At 39.3% G+C, this 21,661-nt stretch overlaps 1 protein-coding gene across 3 annotated transcripts in view; it reads right to left on the reverse strand.

Annotated features, from left to right (window-relative positions):
• The window catches only part of TOX2 (TOX high mobility group box family member 2), a 259,168-nt gene that overhangs the window by 26,468 nt on the left and 211,039 nt on the right, over positions 1–21,661 (reverse strand). For all 3 annotated transcript variants that reach the window (XM_063297236.1, XM_063297234.1, XM_063297235.1), the window contains one exon: positions 18,153–18,380. In XM_063297236.1, the coding sequence (XP_063153306.1) occupies positions 18,153–18,380 (228 nt within the window). The remainder of the gene's footprint in view (positions 1–18,152; positions 18,381–21,661) is intronic.

Genomic DNA, 21,661 nt, shown 5'->3' on the forward strand with positions numbered 1-21,661 from the left:
TCTTGATTTAGAACAGTAGCATTTTCAGCTTCAGAGACACCTAAATCACTAAAAATGACCACTAACCTTGTGAGACAAAGAAGCGCACAATTAGATTCTATAAATACTTGCTATCACTACATAAATTTGATATGCAAAATTTTAAAGACTGAATGGAACAAGGAACTGAAAATCCCCATTTTATCTAAACAATGGAAAATTATCTTAATGTCTGTATCAAACATTTCAATAGATTGTGGACTACAATTTATTCAACAAAAACTATTTCAGACTTATTGGACCTCATTGTGTATGTACAGAAAAGGAATTAATAAATAATCATGTTGCTGGAGATGCAGTGAGAATAACACTTCACTAAAACATATCTTTGTGATGTCCTAAAATTATTATATCCTGCAAAGAAGTCATAGCAATTTGATTTTGAGACAGGGTTCTATATTTTTGGATGTCCGTATTCTTTTGAACTACATAATCATTACATAGAAACTGATGGGTAGAGAACAGAAGGTGTCCACACCCTTATCAGGAAGAAATATGTCCTTCATCATTGGAAAGATAAATTTATGGCCCCAACTCTGGACTGAAGACCTGATATTACTTGTGATTTAGGAATAAGTTGCTTGCAGACGTGGATTATATATCAATGATAATGATATGGTTATCTTTTATTGAATCTATTGTGCAGAATTGAGATTTTAAAATGTTTCCTTAAACCAAACAAAAAGAATAAACAAACAAACAAACAAACTGGCAGTGGTCATCCTAGTGGTTATCGGCACACCAGGTGCCATACCAAAAAACCTTGGACGGCACTTAGAAAATCTGTGCATTGACAAAATTTCCATGTGTTAATTACAAAAGGCCACACTGCTTGGATCCACACATATACTACGCTGACACATTACGATATCCTAGGTTTTGGGGAAGAACTTGATGTGAATGAAGGCCAATACCAGCTAAAGAACTGGCAGCTGTGATTTCGCATTGTTGTGTATACATAATAATAATGTGAGCTTAAGGCATCCATATATTTATTGTGTTGGTACTTATGAAACTAACTATGCTAGTTCCAACTATGGCTGGTCCAGATTAGGCCCACCAGGAAGAGAGGAAGAACTATGGATGGAAAGTTATCTCTGCCCAATCCTGCCTTTGGAAACCACATTTCAGAGCAATCTGCCCACTATAACAAGTGGGATAATTTTTATAAGCATTTATGCACTTTATCAGAACAGATACTCCCTCCATTAAAGCATTTGAACATCAATGCACCATCCCAAACTCTTCCATTGACATATACTAGAGTATTACACCCTTCCCAGTTTGAATGTTTTAATCTGTAATCTTATTTTTGCGCACAACAAAGTATTATTGAAATAGAGCATGGTTGCTGAGCCATTCAGCATTTATTCAGCCTACATATGCATACATGTCATAATGGCATTTACTTGCTTAGTAATATACATTTGGCTCTAGGAGTAAAGATTCATTAAAGTGTAAAAGAGTTGAGCAGTTTTTTTTTAAAGGAGGTGATTAATATACAATCTGGCACAGTAAAAAAAAAATCTATATAGTATTATTAACCCCAGCCTTCTGCCTTGGGATGGGCAAAAATTTAGATGATGATGATGATGATTTTTAATTCCCACAAGTCTTAGGTTATACATTAGGCTAAAAACATAATGTGTTACCTAAAAGGGCAGCCAAACAGATGTTTAATGTCTGTCCAACCAAAAGCTTCGTTCCAAAGTAGCAGAAGTTGGCTTTCATTCAACCGAGGAGGCTTCACATCACTTTTTCTGATGGTAGCCTTCATTTCCCAAGTCAAATTCTGAGGGCATTTATGAGATGGTTTTTGAGGGACTGAAGATGCTCCACATATGTATGGGCAGAAAATATCATTGTATTAAATCAACAGCATATTTTATGCTCAGAAAATAATATAGGGAAGTTTTTTTTCATTTTTTTTTGAGAATTTTGTTATAAAAAATGAAAAGAACAATATGCCAAGGCAATGGCTTTGTGTCCTTAGACCAGTTCCAAAACCGCTACTTTGCAATTTCACTTACAGCAGTGTTTCCCCAGTGCAAGCTGGCTGGGGAATTCTGGGAGTTGAAGTCCACGTATCTTAAAGTTGCCAAGGCTGAGAAACACTGACTTATAATATATAATTATAACTCTATTTGCAGAGACATTACAATTCCACAAGGAAAAGTACTAAAAAAGGCAAAAGACAACAACTACTACTACTGTAAAGGTTGCTATTTTGAGTTAGGAAAAGGGGAGGCATTGTTCTCCATGGAAGGACGATTGTCATTTCTGACCTTTACAAGTGGCAGCTGCCTAATCCAATGGTAGAAACATATGACATCAAGTTCTTTATTGCATAACTAAGAAGATCACAAATAAAACTCTGAATATTAACACTGGGTGGCTAACCAAAGTTATTATTCAATCCAAGAAACCAGACTTAAAAAAAAATAAAGAAAAACCTTATCCAGCTACTTTGATTTTATTAGACATCCCAGCAACTGGGACACTTTCATTTGCATAAAATTACATGAGATAAAAAATAGATCTGGGCCACTTATATGTGGCTGAAATTGAAGTTTTCAAGCTTAACAGGAAAAACTGCCTTGTGGTTAATAAGTGAGACCAATATGAGATTCAAAAAACCCATCTCAATTTCTGAACAAGACTCCCAAGAGATTAGGTTTCTCAGTGAATAAATGTCTACTTCTATTTCTTTTTAAGTTTTAGTTACACTCAGAAAAATTTAGTTCTAGAAAGCTAAATTTTGTAGATAATTATTTTCTTTCTCAAGGTAAAATGTTAGAAGTAACAGTTTAACCAACAGCTGATTATCTTAAATTCAAAGTGAACTGACATTCACGTACAGTGAAATATTAATAAAACCAACAAAATCCAGGATATTTAGTAAGGAGAACACGATCTCATTGTTAATGTTTTCCCCTTCTCTTCCCTTGCCTACACCTCCTTCTACAACAACAGCCTTCCCCAGCCTACTACCATCCAGATGTATTAAAACTACAGAATTCCCAGCATCACATGCCCATAACCCAAAGATGAAAGGAAGTATGAATTCGATTTCAGCCAATCACAAAGTGATTGTTAGCTGATTTCACATTAGGAGACAGCCTTCCTACATAAGCACTGATGTGGATATGAATCCCCACTCCCCCCATACTGAAACATTCCTTTCCATAGTCTTTAAAAAACTTTCTGGGTAAGAATGAAAAATAAATGTTTCATCATGGCCTCTCTAAATGCCCCTGGCTTTCATATCAAATGTACAAATATCTAGTACACTTCTGGAAAGTGAAACTCGAGTGCACTTTGGAAGGTGAATTTATTTATTTTTTTTAGATTTTTTATCCCGCCTTTATTATTTTTATAAACAACTCAAGGTGGGGAACATATCTAATACTTCTTCCTCCTCCTATTTTCCCCACAACAACAACCCTGTGAGGTGAATTGGGCTGAGAGAGAGTAACTGGCCCAAAGTCACCCAGCTGGCTTTCATGCTATTTTTATTTTATTATTATTTTCTAGGGTAAATCCCAAAATACCAATAGCTGGCTGAGTTCCTTGACATTCTTCCATGGGAACCTGTAGTGTAGATGTAACAGGATAAAGCCAGTAACATCTGAATCTGTGATATAAGGAATATACTGTATTTATCATGTAATATTTGTTTCACTCCTAATCATATATATTGGCTTCACAAGAAACATCTGCAACTGATTTGCTGACTATTGTAATTAGGTGTTCAATATTATCTTCTGGGGACAATTAAAAGGGGTTTTGGAGCTGGGTGTTACCAATATGCCAATGATACTGAGCCCTACTTCTCTGTAATATCTGAATCAGCAGAAAGTATGCATGTTCTGAACCAGTGCCTAGTTGCAGTGATAGGATGGTTAAGGACCAATGAACTGAAACTGAATCCTGACAAGATGGAGGCCTTGCGGGTAGAGGTTCTGGAATTAGGGAATTTACTTGCTGTAGATTGGGTTGCACTTCCTTAGGAAGAACAGGTTCTGGAATCATCATTGTCATTGGAAGAACAGATAACCTTCAGTAGCGGGTTACCTGTTGATCTCAGTGACCTACCAGATCTCAAATAGCAACGGTGATCTGACAGGTATTCTGGTTTCTTAGTTATCATAACCAAATTCTTAAACCTGGCTCAGTAGCTAATTGGTAGCCTGTGCAAGTTGATCTGGCATCAGGCATGCCTACTTCTGGCTGGCATATGACATGTACCTTTTCCTGGATAAGAACTGGTAACATCCTGCATATATTATGGTAATACACTCTGTGTGGGGTTTTCCTTGTGCTTGATCTGGAAACTGGCAGGTCATGAAGATCAGCAGGGTCAGTCCTGCTCCTGAGAGCTACTAGTTACCTTTTGTCAGCTGGCTGCAAGCAGGCCTTGCACCTGTTTTTGTGTCTATCTGTAGTGTAAAAACACCACTGCAGGCCATAAACCTGCTATGCAAGGTAAAATAGGTTTAGCTACTGTTCTGCTTATCAAAAGCATTTAAATTGGTTTTAGGGTCTGAATCCTAATGTGACCTATAAACTATATATGGAAGGTGGTTGCATGAAGCCTAAGAATAAACATAAAACTCTGTACCCTGTGACTTTTGGAAGGCTGCTGAAAATCTTTCCACTCAATACCTTACTCAGAGTGAAAGCAAGATGTGTAGCATTTATAAAAAATTGAAGCATAATATAGAAGCGCATACAAGATTACTAGAGAGTACCTTTCCCTCTTTTTCTTCCAATGATTATCTCAAGGTTAATCAGCCATCAACTGAAGATATTTAGCCAAATCCAGATTTTCAATAGCAGGATTTGGCACATGATGTGAAGACACCAGCTAGGATCCCTCATTATTTTTCTATTAGAGCAGGGTTTTAATATATTGGTAGAGACATTCCAATTTCTCCTCTTCTTGTCCATATGCAGATTGACAATAGTGTGAAAGAGGACATAGCATATTTCAAACAGACAATTATTATTAAATATTAATATTTTTGACAGTGGATGCTAACTTAATTACCCTCTTATCTCATTAGGGTTTTGCATTAAATTCATTGATAAAAAGCCAGAGAGTTCAAACTGAATTGCCAGATCAGTCTCTGCAATACAAAGTTCATCAAATATCTTTGTAATACTAAATTTCATTTTATGTGGAATTGCCGTGAAAAAAAGGTTGATGTTGTCCAAGGAGCACGTAATATTTAGAATGAATAAATGACAAGTCTATCACATGACTCTTAATGAAGCAAGCAACCTTTTAATATACTGAAAGGTGTATTGAGAAAAAAAAGTGACAAGGAAAGGTCAGAAATTTGTGGCTGTTGTTCCCAAGATTTTAGGAATAAAAATCTTGTTTGAGGGATGGGTTTTTATTTTATCTTTGCATTAAACACATCAGATGTTTAATTTTAACTTGTTTCTATCATATATTGGCAGCATATTTGGGGGGGGGGAGGGCTCTGAGGATTGAAAAATAGTGTCCATGAATGAAAGCTGGAGGATAGAAGGCCAGCTGGGTAGGCCTGTCTGTGAGTTGTATCCCTCCTTCCGGAGAATAAAGATGGTGGTTTCTGTGCTGCCCTATTTAGAGGCTTAACCATCACCCTCATCCCCATTCCCACCCCCACCCCTGAGAGTCCAATTATAAATATCCTGTTCTGGGGTACAAGAATTAACTTTCCATACTTTCTTCTTGGTTATACGTTGCATGATACTGTTTGCATACATTTTATTTCATGTCATGGGAAAAAAAAGTTATATTTCTTATTAGGCTCAGGGTAGTTTCAAGTATTGCCTTCCTCTCTAATAAGAATAACAAACCCTAGCAATTACTGATATGTTATTATTGTTCTTTTTCTGACTTTTTGTTCGATAGGATAGCTCCAAAAACTAGTAAATATTGTCATGATTCATAGCTATAAATGGTAGGGGGTTTCTACGAAGAAAAAAAAATCAAGAGGAAAGCAGAGTGTCTGTTTAATAATTGTCCTAATTGACACAGAGACAAGGCTTCCATTCACTGGTGCACCGATTTAGCTTTCTACATGTTAATACAGTTTACCTGTGATCCTGTTTAGAAACCATTACATACTGTAGCACCCACTTGGCCTTTTTCACTAAAAAGAGAAAATGTGTAACTAAAGCCTACTTGACACTTTGAAAATCTGGGGTGAAATGTGGACAGCAATTCCTAGCAGGGTTTCCTAAAAGCTATTTGTGTAAAAAGGGCTTTGCTGTGAGATCCATTTAAATACTGGCAGAATTGGCCTTCTTTCTATTTCCCCAGAGCATTAACTTCAGCCATTTATCAGAGCTAAAGATTTAAAAAAATATTCTACATTTTTTTTCCAGATAATCTACCATGCCTGTGGGTTTATTTTTCCTATTCATTGGCAGAAGCATTCATTAATCATTAAGGGACTAGGTGGGTGTTGGGAAGGAGAGCAAACATGTGACTGATTATGGGGGAGGGGACTGGAGCTGATAGAAGCATAATCCAGAGTTTCAGTCCTAATGCTTCTGCATCTTAGCAAAGAAACTGGTAATTGTGCCATAATGAAATGCTCAGTTTTCACGAACAATAAATGAGACAAGACGGTTATTCCAAATCCTGCTGATGCACACAAAATCACTCTGTGTTAAACAAATGACACCCATGGTTCTTATTGGTAAATGTTAAAGGTAACTAAAGGATAACAAACTACCTGAGTTTCTCATATGATAATCCACCTGCCATATTACTATCCTTTGGATAAAATGTGAGATGATCAGCTTCCTCTCAATAATATAGTACCATAAATGCCTCTGTCTTATTCCTATTAACATGCATGGCTGCCATGGCCCAATATAGAGGCCCTAATTTGATATTCTCAGAAGAGTTTTGGGGTAATTGCTACTTCTGCCAAATACTTTCCAACTTGACTCCTGCATGGCCAAGCACGACATGTGCCATTGGGTAGAAAAGTGGCAAGAATTAAAGAAAAAGAGATTTCTTCTATTAATCATTTCTGTGTATGGGATGGAACTTGAGCGTTCAGAGCCTTAATTTGTTCAAAGTGAAAAAGGAGGATTGTAGCTAGGTCTCAAAGTTGCAATTGCCATAACTTTTGCAGGAAAAAGCCACTTCAAATAATATTCCCATAAATAAATGGCATTGTAATGCTTTGGGCTACAGTATTTTGGAATCCCCCTGAACTAGTCATAATAAATCTAAAGCCTGCAAATGTAAAAACAAGTATTATCAATCAATAAATTATAATTTAAATAATACTGACTGCTATACTTTATAGATAGGAGTACCATATCTATGGCTTTAATATATCTTCAGGATAAATTCAGAGTGCTGCACATTTCTACAGCCTTGCAGAAATTATTCTGGAAAATGAATGGACAGATATTGTCATAGCTCACTGGCAAAGCTTTTCAATCAATTGTACACAGATGGAAACACTATGGTTCCTTGAAAACCAATACATATGCAGTATTCCTTTTGGTTCTACAGTCATTTTTTATACCAAATACTTCAGAGAAAAATGCCAGTTTCATCACTACTTAAAATAGCCCTTCTTAAGCTGGTGCCCTTTGGTAGCTTTAGACTGTAATTCCAATAATTCCCAATATGGCTACGCTGGGTGAGGAAGATGTATCTGCTATAGGTGTTTCTGTTTTCCACACCTGCATTCATTTAAATAAGCTTTAAGTCTTGAATATCAATTAGGATATGGAATGAGATTCCACTTGATATCCATGTGATATCCTTCCACCCTTCTGGCATTCTGGAAAGCCTTAAAAACCTGGCTGTTTTCTCAGGCCTTGGGCTAGGCGGGGTGGGGGCGGGGGCTGTTGGATTGTGTGTGTATATGGTTAGTCAGATCCGCAGTCCATTCTTGTTGTTTATTCTTTTATAATTATTGCATTCCATTTATTCTTTTATACTTATTGTATTCTGTTATTATTCTGTTGGTTTTATTATATACTGTCTAGAGTCTGTTGGAGTCAGGGAGTGTCTAAATCAATTAAATTAAATTAAATTCTTCCGGATGTTTTACTGTTCTAGCTGAGGCTGATGGGAGTTGTTTTATCAAGGTTCACAATGCCAAGGAATGTACCACTGGCATTCAAATGAACACTAGTTACAAACTCCTTTCTTATCTTGCTACAGAAGAAAGAAAAAACACGAAAGAGAAAACAAAACAGAACTTGGATAAGATCAATATGCCAGTCTGGGAAAAAAATGGACCCCAAAAGCTGTCCTAAGATTGTTGGATTATTTAACTGTATATTCCAGTTCTGTTTGCAGCGATTGGTACTTCTCTCAGGTTTCAGGCCAAGGTCTGTTTTAGCTGTGCTTATGTCTTTCTAGCAGGAGAGGCTGGGTACTGGGACCTAAAGCAAACAAATGATATGCTCATTAAGGATCTGCAGTCTTGTGTTAGGAAATTGTTCTTAAGAGCCTATGGAGTTTTAAAGGACATCTAAAAAGCAGAGGAAATTAACTAGCTGTAAAGTGTGCACAACAAGGGAAATGAAGGAAATGTTTAGATTTGGTACACTACAAGCTTCATATTACATGCACATGCCATAAAGCATTGCATTTCTATGGAATGTATCCATTTGTTATTGTGAGTAGAACTGTGGTTGTTGGTATGGGCCATGCTGGTGCAGAAAATTACCATCTTGGTATACCTCTGAGTAACCCCTGTTCCTCTAGATGGTGCTAATGTTAACAAAATTTAATGCTCTTGATTCTGCTTAGACACTTGGCATTAAAAAAAAATCCAACTCTCTTCCCATAGCAGGGCAGAATTTCCTTTTCCCAGTTAGAGACCTTTATTTCAATCTGGAGTTAAAATCTGCTATGTTGTAAATTGAGGGGCAGATCTATTTTTATGGTGGGAATGCATTTTGTGAGACTTAAAAGTTGCTGAAGGTAGATTATTAGAGATACTTCCTTGGCTGATAACAATCATTTACATGTTATGTTTTAGTGAGATAAGAACTATCTGCACAGGAACAGCTGCTACATTTTTTGCAAGGACGAAAGAATGTGTGTTTATATATGTGTATTACACACATGCACTCACATATTCTTTAGATTCTTCTGTAAGCCTCTTAGAAAAGCCTGTCAGCTGGCAAAGTACAGTGGTGAAAACATTTACGTTGGGAGTTTTCCCCTCCATGTGCCCTTGCATGCACACACACACATATGCATATGCACACATTTCTGCACAACTTTGATGCTTGAAAGAGTTAAGGCAAGGAAGGAAATTGTGCACATTTCTGCACAAGAGCTATACTTGAAGGGGTTAAGGCGTGGAAGAAATTGTGCAACTTGCAGAACAGGTGTCCTTGATGAAAACCCAAGGACAGAGAGATTGCTAATCCTGTATTCCACAGCATGATCAAATCACCAAGCAACAGATATAAATAAAAAAAGGCAGGAAATGAGGAATTTAGATATAAGTGTGTCAGCGAGAAAATGAAGATTCATTGTAAAAAGCTAGGGATGAGAAGAGGAGAAAGGAACAATATGATAGAAGGCCCAACTGACAAACAAAAATATTATATTCTTTTTTTTTTACAAAAATTCAAACAAATGACAGCAATAGCAACAACTGCATTAAACATAGCTCTGCATTATTTTCTCTTTGCATTAGTAACATAATAATTCCTTCCTCTCTCTTTTTGCCTTCCAGTGAGGAGAAAATGTATAAAACAATAAAATCGCAACGTGGAAAATGCAATCTTTACTTTGCTTACTTTATCAATGGAAAGAAAGTACTGTAAATTTGCTTTGTGGGAGTAGCAGCACCTGTTCAACAGCAGATAAACATTGCCAGCTTTGATACTTCAGGTGTACACAACCAGTGGCTTAACCCTCTGTGTGATAAACAAGATACCTACCAGATAGATGGTAGCTCATTTCAGTTAGTAACCATGCCACATTTAGTGTCCATCAAATTAATACTAATCTGCCACCCAGCTGGTTATAGGAAGATATTACAGATCTGCCTTGAGGGTTGCCATTTTTATCCCATTGTTTGGATAATTTTTCTACTAGCTGCTGCTGCAAGGGGGAAGAGAACTTACGGATTTTTCCTTGGGCTCTGTTCTGTGTGAATAATGGTTCATTGCAGAGTGAACTTGGGGATAACTACTTAAAAGGTTGCTATGCCAAAAGGAAATGTATTGATAAAAACAGTAATAATTATCAGCTGATTTTATATATGCTGTATTTTGAATTCAAGAACACAGTGGCTCCAGGCCCTGGGTTCCTTATCAGTCGTCCATTCTTAAATCTTTATATGGTGGTCTCTTGAAATATGAATGCAGGAAGAACATCAGAGAAACTTTTTTTTTTTTAATTGTATGGCATAGCAGTTTGGTGTTCATGCTGCTTTTTCTTGCTGGGAAATCCTTGTGAGGTCCAGCAGCCATATGTGTCGACTATTTTGCTGTGACAAGTCAGGTTGCCTGGGGTGCACCATGAGAAGGCTAGTCTACATTGCACAGAGTTGGGCTGAGAGAGAGTGACTGGCCCAAGGTCACCCAGCCGGCTTTCATGCCTAAGGCGGGACTAGAACTCACAGACTCCTGGTTTCTAGCCCAGAACCTTAACCATTAGACCGAACTGGCTCTCAGAGAAACTTAGCAGGTTTCATACAAATGCTTACAGCCAGCAAACTCTACTAAGTGTATAAATGCTCACAGTTGGCTCAAGAAATTAATCTTCAATGTGAGAATTTTAAAACATTTGTTAAAAGTACAAATGTGTTTAGAATTTTAAGCCAACCTCAGACATTAATGCCTATCATCAATCATTTCTTAAAGTGATTAATACTAAAACTACTTAAAGCAAGGGAAACTTGAAGAACAAGGAAAGCCAGTCCATCTGATTCCTCGATAAAGCACTGTGCTCCTATGAAAAGAAAGCTCTATCCCAAGTTACAGCCCTTGTTCAGGCAGGCATTATCTACTGGTTCTCATTACTATGTTGTTGCATTTGCCATCCCACCTTCCCTCAAGAAATATATGCATGTCTCTTTTTATTTTCACAGAAATCCTATGGCTAGACTAAAATACATAGTACGAGATCACACAGTATATTTTATGGCATGAAGTAAGATGTGAATACAAACCAAAGGTTCAAATCAACTAAAACTTTTATTATGGCCATAAGGCCAGCAGTCAAGAAAAAATTAGAATGGTAAAAATGAAAATATATAATGTTAAAAAGAAAGAAATAGGTACACATTTTCAGATTTGAGGAGAGGCAGATAATACATATTGAGGCATAGAACAGAGCAATTGAGAAAGATAATCTGAGAAATGCTAAATAAAAGTCATGTTCTCCAGGATAGGATAAATAACAGTCATCTGGAATTCCCTGGAGTGAGATCAAAGGGTTCATCTAAGGATCAACACTCTGGCTCTGTTTTTTTCGATCTGGTGATGCTATGTGAAATTTGGGATCTTCTGTATGCAAAGTACAATACTGTCTTTTGACTTAAGATCATTATCTGTGAGGTTTCAGCCGGCTTCTGACTCAGAAAACAAAACTCTTTCTGAGTCAGAAGGGGAAACAGAAATTTACCAGGCAGAAACTGAGAAAGCAAAATGCAGAAGTGACTCAGCAGTGTGGGAGAATATACAGATGTTGATTGGCCAGTCTCTGGAGGAGGATTTGAATCCTCCAATCAGCATGAGGGAAAGGCATGCAGAAAAGTGTGTGAAGGAGAAGGCTGCAGAGGGGAATAGGTGCGGAAGGGATCGGCATAAAAGGCAGACACGCGAAGAGCAAGCTGCCGGAGACAACTGATCCTTTGAGCTCACAGCCCCAGCAGAAGAGTCCTTACCTGTGTCGGAAACCTCATCTGTAGCCGGAGGGGAATCAGCGCCTGTGTTTCCTATCATAGAGGACCTGTTTCCTGTACACGCTGCCACAGAAGATCTTCTCCCTGCAGAATCCAGCAACCTCAGCCTAGCGTCGAGTTTCGGACCTCGCTGCTGCCATTCTGCACATTCCAAGTGCATTCCCAGCCTTGTTCCTAGCTCTCAGCCATGCCCAGGATCTCCAGTCCAGTTTCATTGTGCTTCCAGCTTCACCCAGAATCTCCAGTCCAGTTTTCTTGTGCTTCCAGCTTCCAGCCTTGCCCAGGATCTTCAGTCCAGTCTAGTCGTGCTTCAATAACCCAGCCTTGTTCAGGAACTTCAGGCCAATCTTGTTGTGCTCCGGGTTCTCAACCTTGTCCAGGATCTGCAGTCCAGTCCAGTCGTGTTACAAGCTCCCAGCCTAGTCAAGAGCCTCCAGTTCAGCCTAGTCATGTGCTAAGCTCTCAGCCTAGCTTGGAATCTCCAGCCAAGTCCAGCCTTGTTTCAAGTTGGATTCCTTGGTGCTCTCTGAGCCTTGTTGTTTTTTTGCAGACGTTTCATTGCCAGACTAGGCAACATCTTCAGTGCAAAGAGGGAGTGGGCCTTGCTCTCAGTTTATATACCGTGGCTTGCCCTGCTTGTGTTGGTAGGGGCGTTGATCTCTCCTTGGGAGTTCTTTGACTGGGCTGTTGTTTGCTGCTTGGTTGATTGCCTGAGTTAATAGTTCCTTGATTCGGGTGTATTGTGCTGTTTGATGGTTCATCTGGTGTTAATCCTAGTGTTGATTTTTGCATATCTGGGTGTTGATTGCTGGCAAGGGAGTGTACTGGTCTTCTGGCTTTCCTATTGTCTCTTTTGAATGGTATGTAAATGTTGTTTACCTCTATGTGTCTGTTGATGGCTGCTTTGTCTGAGTGCCAGGCTTCCAGGAATTCTCTGGCATTCTTGAATTTGGCTTGGCTTAGGATGCTCAGTTTCCCAATGGAAACTATGGTTGAGTCTGTCCACATGTTGTGAGATTAAGGAATTCTCATCGTGTCTTCTGACTGCTGGTTGGTGTTCGTGGATGTTCTCTGCTAGTTTTCTGCCTGTCTGTCCTACATAGTGGCTGTTACAGTCTTTGCACTGTATGTTGTAAATAACTCCTGTTTTTTCTTCTTGGGCTATTGGGTCTTTTGGGTTGCTTAATATGTTTTGAAGAGCTTTAGTCGGTTTATGTGCTACGGTGATGCCATGTGGTTGTAACAGTCTGTTGGTGGTTTCTGAGATGTTTCTGATGTATGGCAATGTTATCCTTTTCATAGTTTCTATTGGTTGGGTTGTAGTGGGTTGGGTGGTGAGGCACTTTTTGATAAAGTTGAGCGGGTATTCATTTTGTTGGAAGATGCTGTGCAGATGATCTTTTTCCTTTTTCTGGTGTTCTGAGTTGCTGCAGTGTATAAGTGCTTGTCTGAATAATGTTTTTACACAGCTTCTCTTGTGGGAGGTTGGATTGTTACTGTGGTAATGGAGCACTTGGTTGGTGTGGGTAGCTTTCCTGTAGACTTGTGTTTCTAACTTACCATCATTTCCTCTACTGATGAGGATGTCCAGGAATGGTAGCGTGTTGTTGTTTTCTTCCTCCCTTGTGAATTTTATTCCATTAAAGATGTTACTGATGGTTTTGTGGGTTTCTTCCAGTTGTTCCTTTTGTATTATGACAAAAGTGTCATCTACATAGCGGATCCATACTTTGGGTTGTATGTGTGGGAGTGCTATCCTTTCCAGATGATGCATCACAATCTCTGCTATAAGTCCTGAAATCGGTGATCCCATGGGTGTACCTTTGATCTGTTGGTATATTTCTCCATCAAACTGAAAGTAGGTTGTAAGGCAGAGGTTGATGAGATCCATTATCCTGGGTATTTCCATTTTGGTGTATTTCGCTAGGTCCGGTGTGTTGCGCAGAACTGCAGCCATGGATTGTTTCGCTAGTGCCGTGTCTATGGATGTGAAGAGAGCTGTAACATCGAATGATACCATGATCTCATCTTCTATTTTTATGTTCTTGATGTTCTGGAGGCACGGTAGTGGGGAATTGATAGAATGTTCACTCTCCTCTGTAAGGTGTCTGAGTTTCTTTGTAAGCTCTTTAGCTATGTTTCAAGTTATCAGCCTTGTCCTGAGTCTTCAGCCCAATGTACCCAGTCCAGCCTGGATTGTCCAGTTCAGTCCAATCCTGTCTACAGAGCCAAGCCTTGCCCGGTGGTTCCAGTTCGGTCTCTCCTGGCTTCCAGGTACCAGCCTAGTTCGGGTGGTGTTCCAGATCGTGGACACTCGCCTCCAGTTCCAGTTTTGCTATGTGCCCTAGCCTCTTCCAGTTTCCCAGCTCCAGTCAGCGAATCCTGCCTAGCTGTTTTGCCAGTCTCCTCCTGCAACCTTGCCGGTTCTCCTGTTGTTGCCTGGGTGGTCTTGATCAGAACCAGCCTACCTCATTGATCACAAGGATTTATTATTGTAAATAGTTGTATTAATAAAGAGTGGTTTTGATAATAACCCTGTCTGGCCACTGCATAGTCTGAATAGGACAATATCCCTTACCTGAACTGAAGTAGTTATTTCATATTGCTATATGATGAATGTGGTTGTTTGAATTAGCTCTAAATCAAATCAAACTCTATCAACTTTGCTGGCAGAGGCTATTCTTATTTTCAGCATGAAAAGATCAAACAAAAGCCTTATGAATTTTACAATCCTGAAAGAGTAATTTCAGGGAAAAAAATCCAATAGTTCCTTGCTGTTTCAACAAATAATCGAAGCATATCCCCCAAAAGTATGAAGGTTAACTTTCTGAGTTCTGCTGTAAGATAATGATGATGATAATGATGATGACAACAATTTTATTCTCTCCCTCTTTTGGGAGCTGATGTACCTATTCATTAGTTCAGCAGTGATGCACAAATGGAAACTTCAGATGAACATAGAACTGATGACATTGAGAAAGCGACTGAAGTCCTGACTATTCTCCCAGGCTTGGGGCAGAGTGAAGCTTGAGCCCCCTGGATGGGTTTTTTTGTTTTATGTTGTTTTGGGGGACACTTATTTCTTTTGTCTTTGGAAGTTTTTTTTTTTTTTTTTTTAATTGTAAGCCACCCAGAGTTGTTGGGAGTTGGGCAGACTATAAATTGTCTGCCTGCCTGCCTGCCTGCCTATCTTTTCCCATTCCTTTTCAGAATAAGTCTATGGGAAAAGAAATGGCTGCCATGTACTCATCTTATAATAAGAATATGTCTCCCATTCCTGCCAGATTTTGATCAGTTTAGAAGACAGTAACTATTAATCCAATTTAGGGGCACTGACTCTGAAACTGAAGCCTGGGCAAATTAAATAACAGAAGCAATATGGATAATCTGGGAACAACGGCGGAAAAAAATTAAGAATTAATGGGGAAGTTATCAAAGACAAAATTAATTGGCATATTTTCAGTGAAATTTAGATTTCAGTCATATTTTAAAATGTATTATTTAAATAATATGCATATATTAATAAATACACATCTAGCTTTTCCCCTTATTTTGATGCTACATGTTCCCCTGAGGTCTCCTACCCTGCCATGAAGTGTTTTGAAGAATACACGGGAAACAGTCCTCTGGCATAGTTTAGACTTCCCACTGATCTCAGAATTCAAAATATACTTTTTAGCTTTGCCAAATCAGGACAAATGACAGTCTGAGCAGAAACCCCTTTCTGGCCACAACAGAAAGTAGCTCTGTCAAATTTATTAGATGGAAGGAACTGCAATTGGACATTAAGGAAAAAAAAATCCCAGTAGCAAGGGAGCTCCCACATCTCTCTTGTAGTTGTAAAGCTATCAAGCTTCTACTGTTAGATCAGGATGTGGGGTGGGTAGGAGAAGCAACCAGAGCCAAATTGGCAGCAAGGAATCAAGTAATTCTACAAAAATTATCTATACATGGCCAAAGAATGATAGAGAATCATCAGTACTCCTTGCCAGTGAGTCACAAAAGTGAAGAAAATTTGAAAACTGCACTATCTATATCTATCTATCTATCTATCTATCTATCTATCTATCTATCTATCTATCTATCTATCTATCTATCTATCTTAAAAAAAGGGGGGGTAGCTCATTAAATTACATACATTCATGGTATTTGTCACCAACACAAGACAACATAAAATGCACAGCCATTTTCAAGCACATTTTAAATTTCCAATGGTTTCTCCACCTGCTTCTCTTCTCCTAAATGTTGTTTCTTGGAACCCTTCCAATGGGAGGATCTAAACTGTCAGGAAATGTGTGTATCTTTCTAAAAAAAATATCACCAAGCTTAATTGCATTGCAACCAGCAGAGAAGATAAGGTAGCTCTTAAGGACAGAGTACTTTCCATTGATGGTACTACTTCTTCCAGCAGAACTCTCTCCTCCAATTCTTTGCACAGTCTTAAAAGTTTTCAGAGGCTTAAGGGATACTTTAAAACAGACTTCAAGAGGTCTAGGGAGTTGCAGGAAGAAATGAAGGAGAAGTTCTGCTGTCCTAGCTGAACATCCATGTGGCTCCCTCCTTTTTTGCATTCCACCACCATGCAAGTTCTCCCAGGCCTTACGTTAGGGTGGATACAGCCCCTTGCTGGATGGGTTTTTGTATCAAACAACCAGATACCCATCTTGTTTTATTTTGTATTGCATTTGTATTGCATATTATATTGTGAGCTGCCCAGAGTCAGTTTAAAGTTGGGTGGCATCTAAATTGAAACAAACAAATAAACAAAACAAACATTGCATTCTACCCATAGTTGATTTCTGAAAATTAAGGCTTTGAATTTACCAATACAAGATTTCCATGTTTAATGCCAATAAAATGCCTAGAGATGCTACTACCTGTATCTAGATGAGTAAACTATAAGATTTCCTGGATAATCTTATTTTAAATATAAGTTTTCAAGGCTTCTTAAAACCTCAATTCAGCTACTATGTGGCAAAATTAGTGAAAATGACCTCTGTGATTTAATGAAGCAATAGGAATTAAAATCAATCACCATTTTATAGATTCTTCAAATATAAGTAAAAACTATTATCTATCATCCCAGATTGCAGACATGGACTAAAGGTCAATCTGCAGGAAGGCAGATTCCAGCTACAAGCTAAAGAAACTTCCTAATGACAAGCCAACATTGACAGTAGAACAAATTACAGAGGGAGAAGGTGGGGTTCTCTTCACAGGATATGTTCAAGCCATGCCTGGACAGACATTTGCTGGGGATGCTATAATTTGGACTTCGGCATTGAGCAGGGAGTTAGACTTGATGGCCTGTCCCTGAAGGTCCACCCCGCTTCAGCTCTGATTCTATGATGCTCTAAGACAGCTTAACTATGCAACAGGGATTCTTTAAGAGAGCATGATATGCATCTTTCCATCAATGAGGTCTCCCAATCTTCACAAAACATTTTCCTGGTCTAATGTTATGTATACGTTTTATAACTTCTACTTGAGAAATCAATTTTTGGAAATTGTTATTTTAAAGTCCACCTTTAAAAGACACAGCCTTTAAGGAAGCTCAGTGGCATCATCTCAATTTGTGAGCATTTAACAAAAATAACAGATAGCTAAATCTTGACACACTGCATCATTTAGCTAACAACAACAACAGCAACAACAACAACAACTACGGGATTCACAAATTTCTGCCCCATACAATACTACATGGTTCCCATAACCTGCTTAAAAATTGTCCTGGAAAACACTGTGTTTTTGCTACAGTGTAACATATACACTGGTTTTGAATCTGAAGCAGGCTTCTATAGCGTGCACAAACCAACTTATACAAAAAAACTACAAAGGTAGCTTTGGTAACAAAAAGAACAAAATACTGTAGTGGCAACAACAGCAAACATCACCACCCAGAAGACAAGAAATGATGTACTCAGTGAAAAAGAGCACTCAGGAATGGGGGTGGTTTTACTAAAGCTTACAGGCTGCTCAAAACCCATAAGGCTGAAAACCCTAGCTTTAACATGAGATGGAGGTATGTGGAAGAAAATGAAATTAATAATTTTACTGCTGCAGAAAATGGCTTACACTACTCACAGTAAAACAACTATCATTATCATCTTAAGAAATAGTGTGGGCATATAATGTATCAGATAAATGGAGATAATATCTGGCATTATCAAGGGGGAAAAAAGCAGTAACTGGATGGAAAAAAACATTCACCTGCTTTTGTTCTTCTCCTAAACTATCCCACATTGATGCAACGATTTTTGATACATCCCCAAAGGTAGCGTTGGGGTTTTGTCCTTTAATAGCTGCTTGTGTGTCTCTGAAGAAGAGGGCATAGGCAGACACTGGCTTCTGGGGTTCATTAGGATCCTTCTTTTTCTTCTTCTTCTGGTTTTTGGGTTTCTTGCCCAGATCTGTCAAAGGTCTCTTCTCTCCAGTTGCCTATCAAAAGTCAAGAAAAATATATTATTTTTTTCCCCTTCAGTTACTCTTATTCTAGAAGAAACATTTTAGTTGATTTTAAACTGAGGAGAAAACCCACACAATAACTAAGAGAAATTTAAGGGCATGCACCTCAGGTAGCCTTCTCTAAAGTTAAGAATTTTGTTCCTAAAGAAATACAATACAAATATACAATTTCTTTTACAGATGTTCTCTTCAACAGCCTTGACTTTTGATAACATATTGTCCCAGAACTGGTCTTTATCTATGTAATTACACTAAAACAATTATGCACGCCACACACTTTTGATGCTACCTTAAGATACCTCATTCACACACATGCAGATTACTTGATTTTTCATTATTGACCATTGAGATATCTGAAGACCTGCCCTTGAGTATATGACATATACGTAGTCCTTGGTTAATGATAGTAATTGGGACCAGAATTTCCATCACTAAGCAATGAGGTCATAAAGTGTGATGTCATGTGACTGTATCACATAGCAACAGCAATCCCAACAGTCCCCACCGCGTTGTTAACTGAATCCCACCGGTCATTAGGCGAGGACCCACCCTGATCCAAGCCATTCCAGTTTGGTCCCTCCCAATCCTGAACCTCAGTAAGGTAAGGGACTGTCTCCCCTTGAACTTCCCCACCTATCTCCCGCATCTCTCCCCTTTTGGCCGCCCACCTACCCACTGCCTGCTGGCTGGGCTTCTTTCGCTGGTGTGTGAAAGAGCCCCAGCTAGGAGGGTCCTTCTTTTGAGCCAGTGCATCTGGGGCCTTCTTTCACACGCTGGGCTTCTTTTGTTGGTGCGCAAAAGATGGCCTCGGCTGCACTGGTGCAGAAGGACCCAGCTAGAAGGGTCCTTTTGCGCCAGTGCAGCCAGGGCCTTCTTTCATGTGCTGGTCCTCTTTTGCAAAAGAAGATCCTGGGCAAGGCACAAAGACAGGCCCTGGCTGGCGTATGAACAGAGGCCCTGGGCTGGATGTAAGAGAAGTGCTGGCTGCACCAGCACAAAAGAAGGTGGTGTGAAAGAAGACCCCAGCTGGTACAGCAGTGGCACGTGGTGAGCCCTTCCAAAGTATTGAGAGAACGGCACATGATATTTGGAGAATGGCTTGTGCTATTTGGAGAACAGCACAAGCGGCCTTGGGAAGAAGGCCTGGCACGGCCAGCCGCTCCCTTGCCTAGGGCCAGGCCAGGCATGCCTTGTCACCAGCGGGAGGAAGATGGTGGAGGTGTCAAGTTCACTGTTTCAATGTACAGTATACATCGTAACGTTTCATATGCCATGGCGCTGACGCGCGTTTCCGTTTGGGAGGAAGCTGCTGTGAAACCTTGTACCAAGCTCTGTATTTGTGTTCATTACAATGGAATGTGTTTGGGTTATGTTCTCTGTTCAAGGACTTTTCCCGCAGACCATCAGAAGCCATTAGGAGCACCTGGGATTGTGAACTTGGGAAGATTCTACGGGGGGAGGGATCTCATTTACACCGAGGGTTTTTAGTTTGCATTTGGCGCGCTTTTGTCATTCTCAGCTTTCTCTGTGATCCTGCATACTATTCTTTAATAAATCAGATATCTTTGAATTCCTGCTCATGAGTCTGATAGTGTTTTAGAATAGGTATTCATTACAGAAGGTCAGATGGATGCGGCACGGCCTGTAGAGCACAGGGTGGTGGGGGTGGCTGGGGCTTTCCTCTGGGGTGCTGGGGTGACTGGACACAGTGCAGAACTTGAGGCAGCACTCCTTGGCAGTGGCGGCAGCAGCACTAGGGCTGAAGTAGAGGCCCAGGGATGGTGGTGGCTGGCTGAGACTGAAGGCCTTGGACCTCTACTTCAGTCCCAGCGCCACTGCTGCCACCGAGAAGGCCAAGAGGGCAGAGATGGGGGGAGATAGGTGGGTGGGAGTATCTGAAGCACCTCTGCAGCTGTAAGTGTGGGCAGGCTGCCAACTGCCTGAATTTTGATTGTGTGACCGCAGGGGCACTGCAACAGCCATAACTTTGGGAACTGGGCGTAAGTACCATTCATTCAGTGCTGCTGTAACTTCAAATGGTCACTGAATAAATGGTTGTTGATCAAGGACTACCTGTACATTTATTCATATGTACACATGGAAAAGGAATGAACATTAATTTGAATTGAAAAGCTTGACTGATTTGATTGTTAAGATGAAAGACAGAGAACTGGCGATGGATACAAGGATGATGAGAGGTTCTGAATGTTGGTCCATTTTTTGTCAAGAGGGTATCTTGTGAAGAATGGACATAGAAGAAAAGGAAAGAAGTAAAAGAAAACAGAACAAGTAGAACAGAATGTATGAGTCGTGTATGAAAAAGTAATAGAAGATAGATTAATCTTCCAACAGAATGAACGGAAAATGACGTAAGGAAAGAGGATATGGAAACTACTTAGAACAGGCTTTAAATAATTATGTTACACAATGTTTCAGAACTGTGTGAAGATATCCTTATGGGATGTATTAAAGGGATACTTGGATGAGAAAAAATGTACATAAGACAATAATTGCTGTAAAAAAACCCAAGGATTAAAAACAATACTGTCAAAGATATATTGAGAGAAAAATATAGTTGCAAAAATGCAGTCAAAAAGAACAAGGAAGTTAAAAGAGGCAGAAAAATGCAAAGTGATTTTGATGGAAATAAAAAGTGGTTTTAGAAGTGGGGGAGAAGCTAAACAAGGAGTCTCAGAAGAGGGAATCGAATTCAGATAAAACTGATGACATCATTTGGGATGTCTAATTAAACTACAATTGCTATATATTAATTTGTATTTATTTTTAACCAACAAATTGGCTTACTATTGTGGTCAGGAAAGTTCTACAAGTTTGGATTTGAAGCTGGAGCACTGTTTCTCAAAGTTGGCAACTTTAAGACATGTGGACTTTAACTCCCAGAATTCCCCAGCCAGCATACAATTCTGGGAGTTGAAGTCCACATGCCTTAAAGTTGCCAACTTTTAGAAATGCTGCACTGGAGGGAAGGAAGGGAGGTCAAATCTCTCTTTCCCTTCCATTGTACTCTCAAAATTCTTTCTTTTTCCCACCACACTCATTCCAGGGGAAAATGAGGGTTCTTCCTCATTTCACCTCCTTGAGATAACTGCTGAAGGGAAGGATTTGCAAAATCCCCAAACACAAATTAACCCCTATTCCAGGCTCAATGCCAGGGCACGCCTGCTGCCAGTCACTACTGTTTCCCAAGTACTGAGTGAACAGACTGTGTATGGCAACCATAATCGCTACTGGAT

Source organism: Candoia aspera, chromosome 3 (assembly GCF_035149785.1).
Source record: "Candoia aspera isolate rCanAsp1 chromosome 3, rCanAsp1.hap2, whole genome shotgun sequence".
In the NCBI taxonomy this organism is placed as follows: Eukaryota; Metazoa; Chordata; class Lepidosauria; order Squamata; family Boidae; genus Candoia; species Candoia aspera.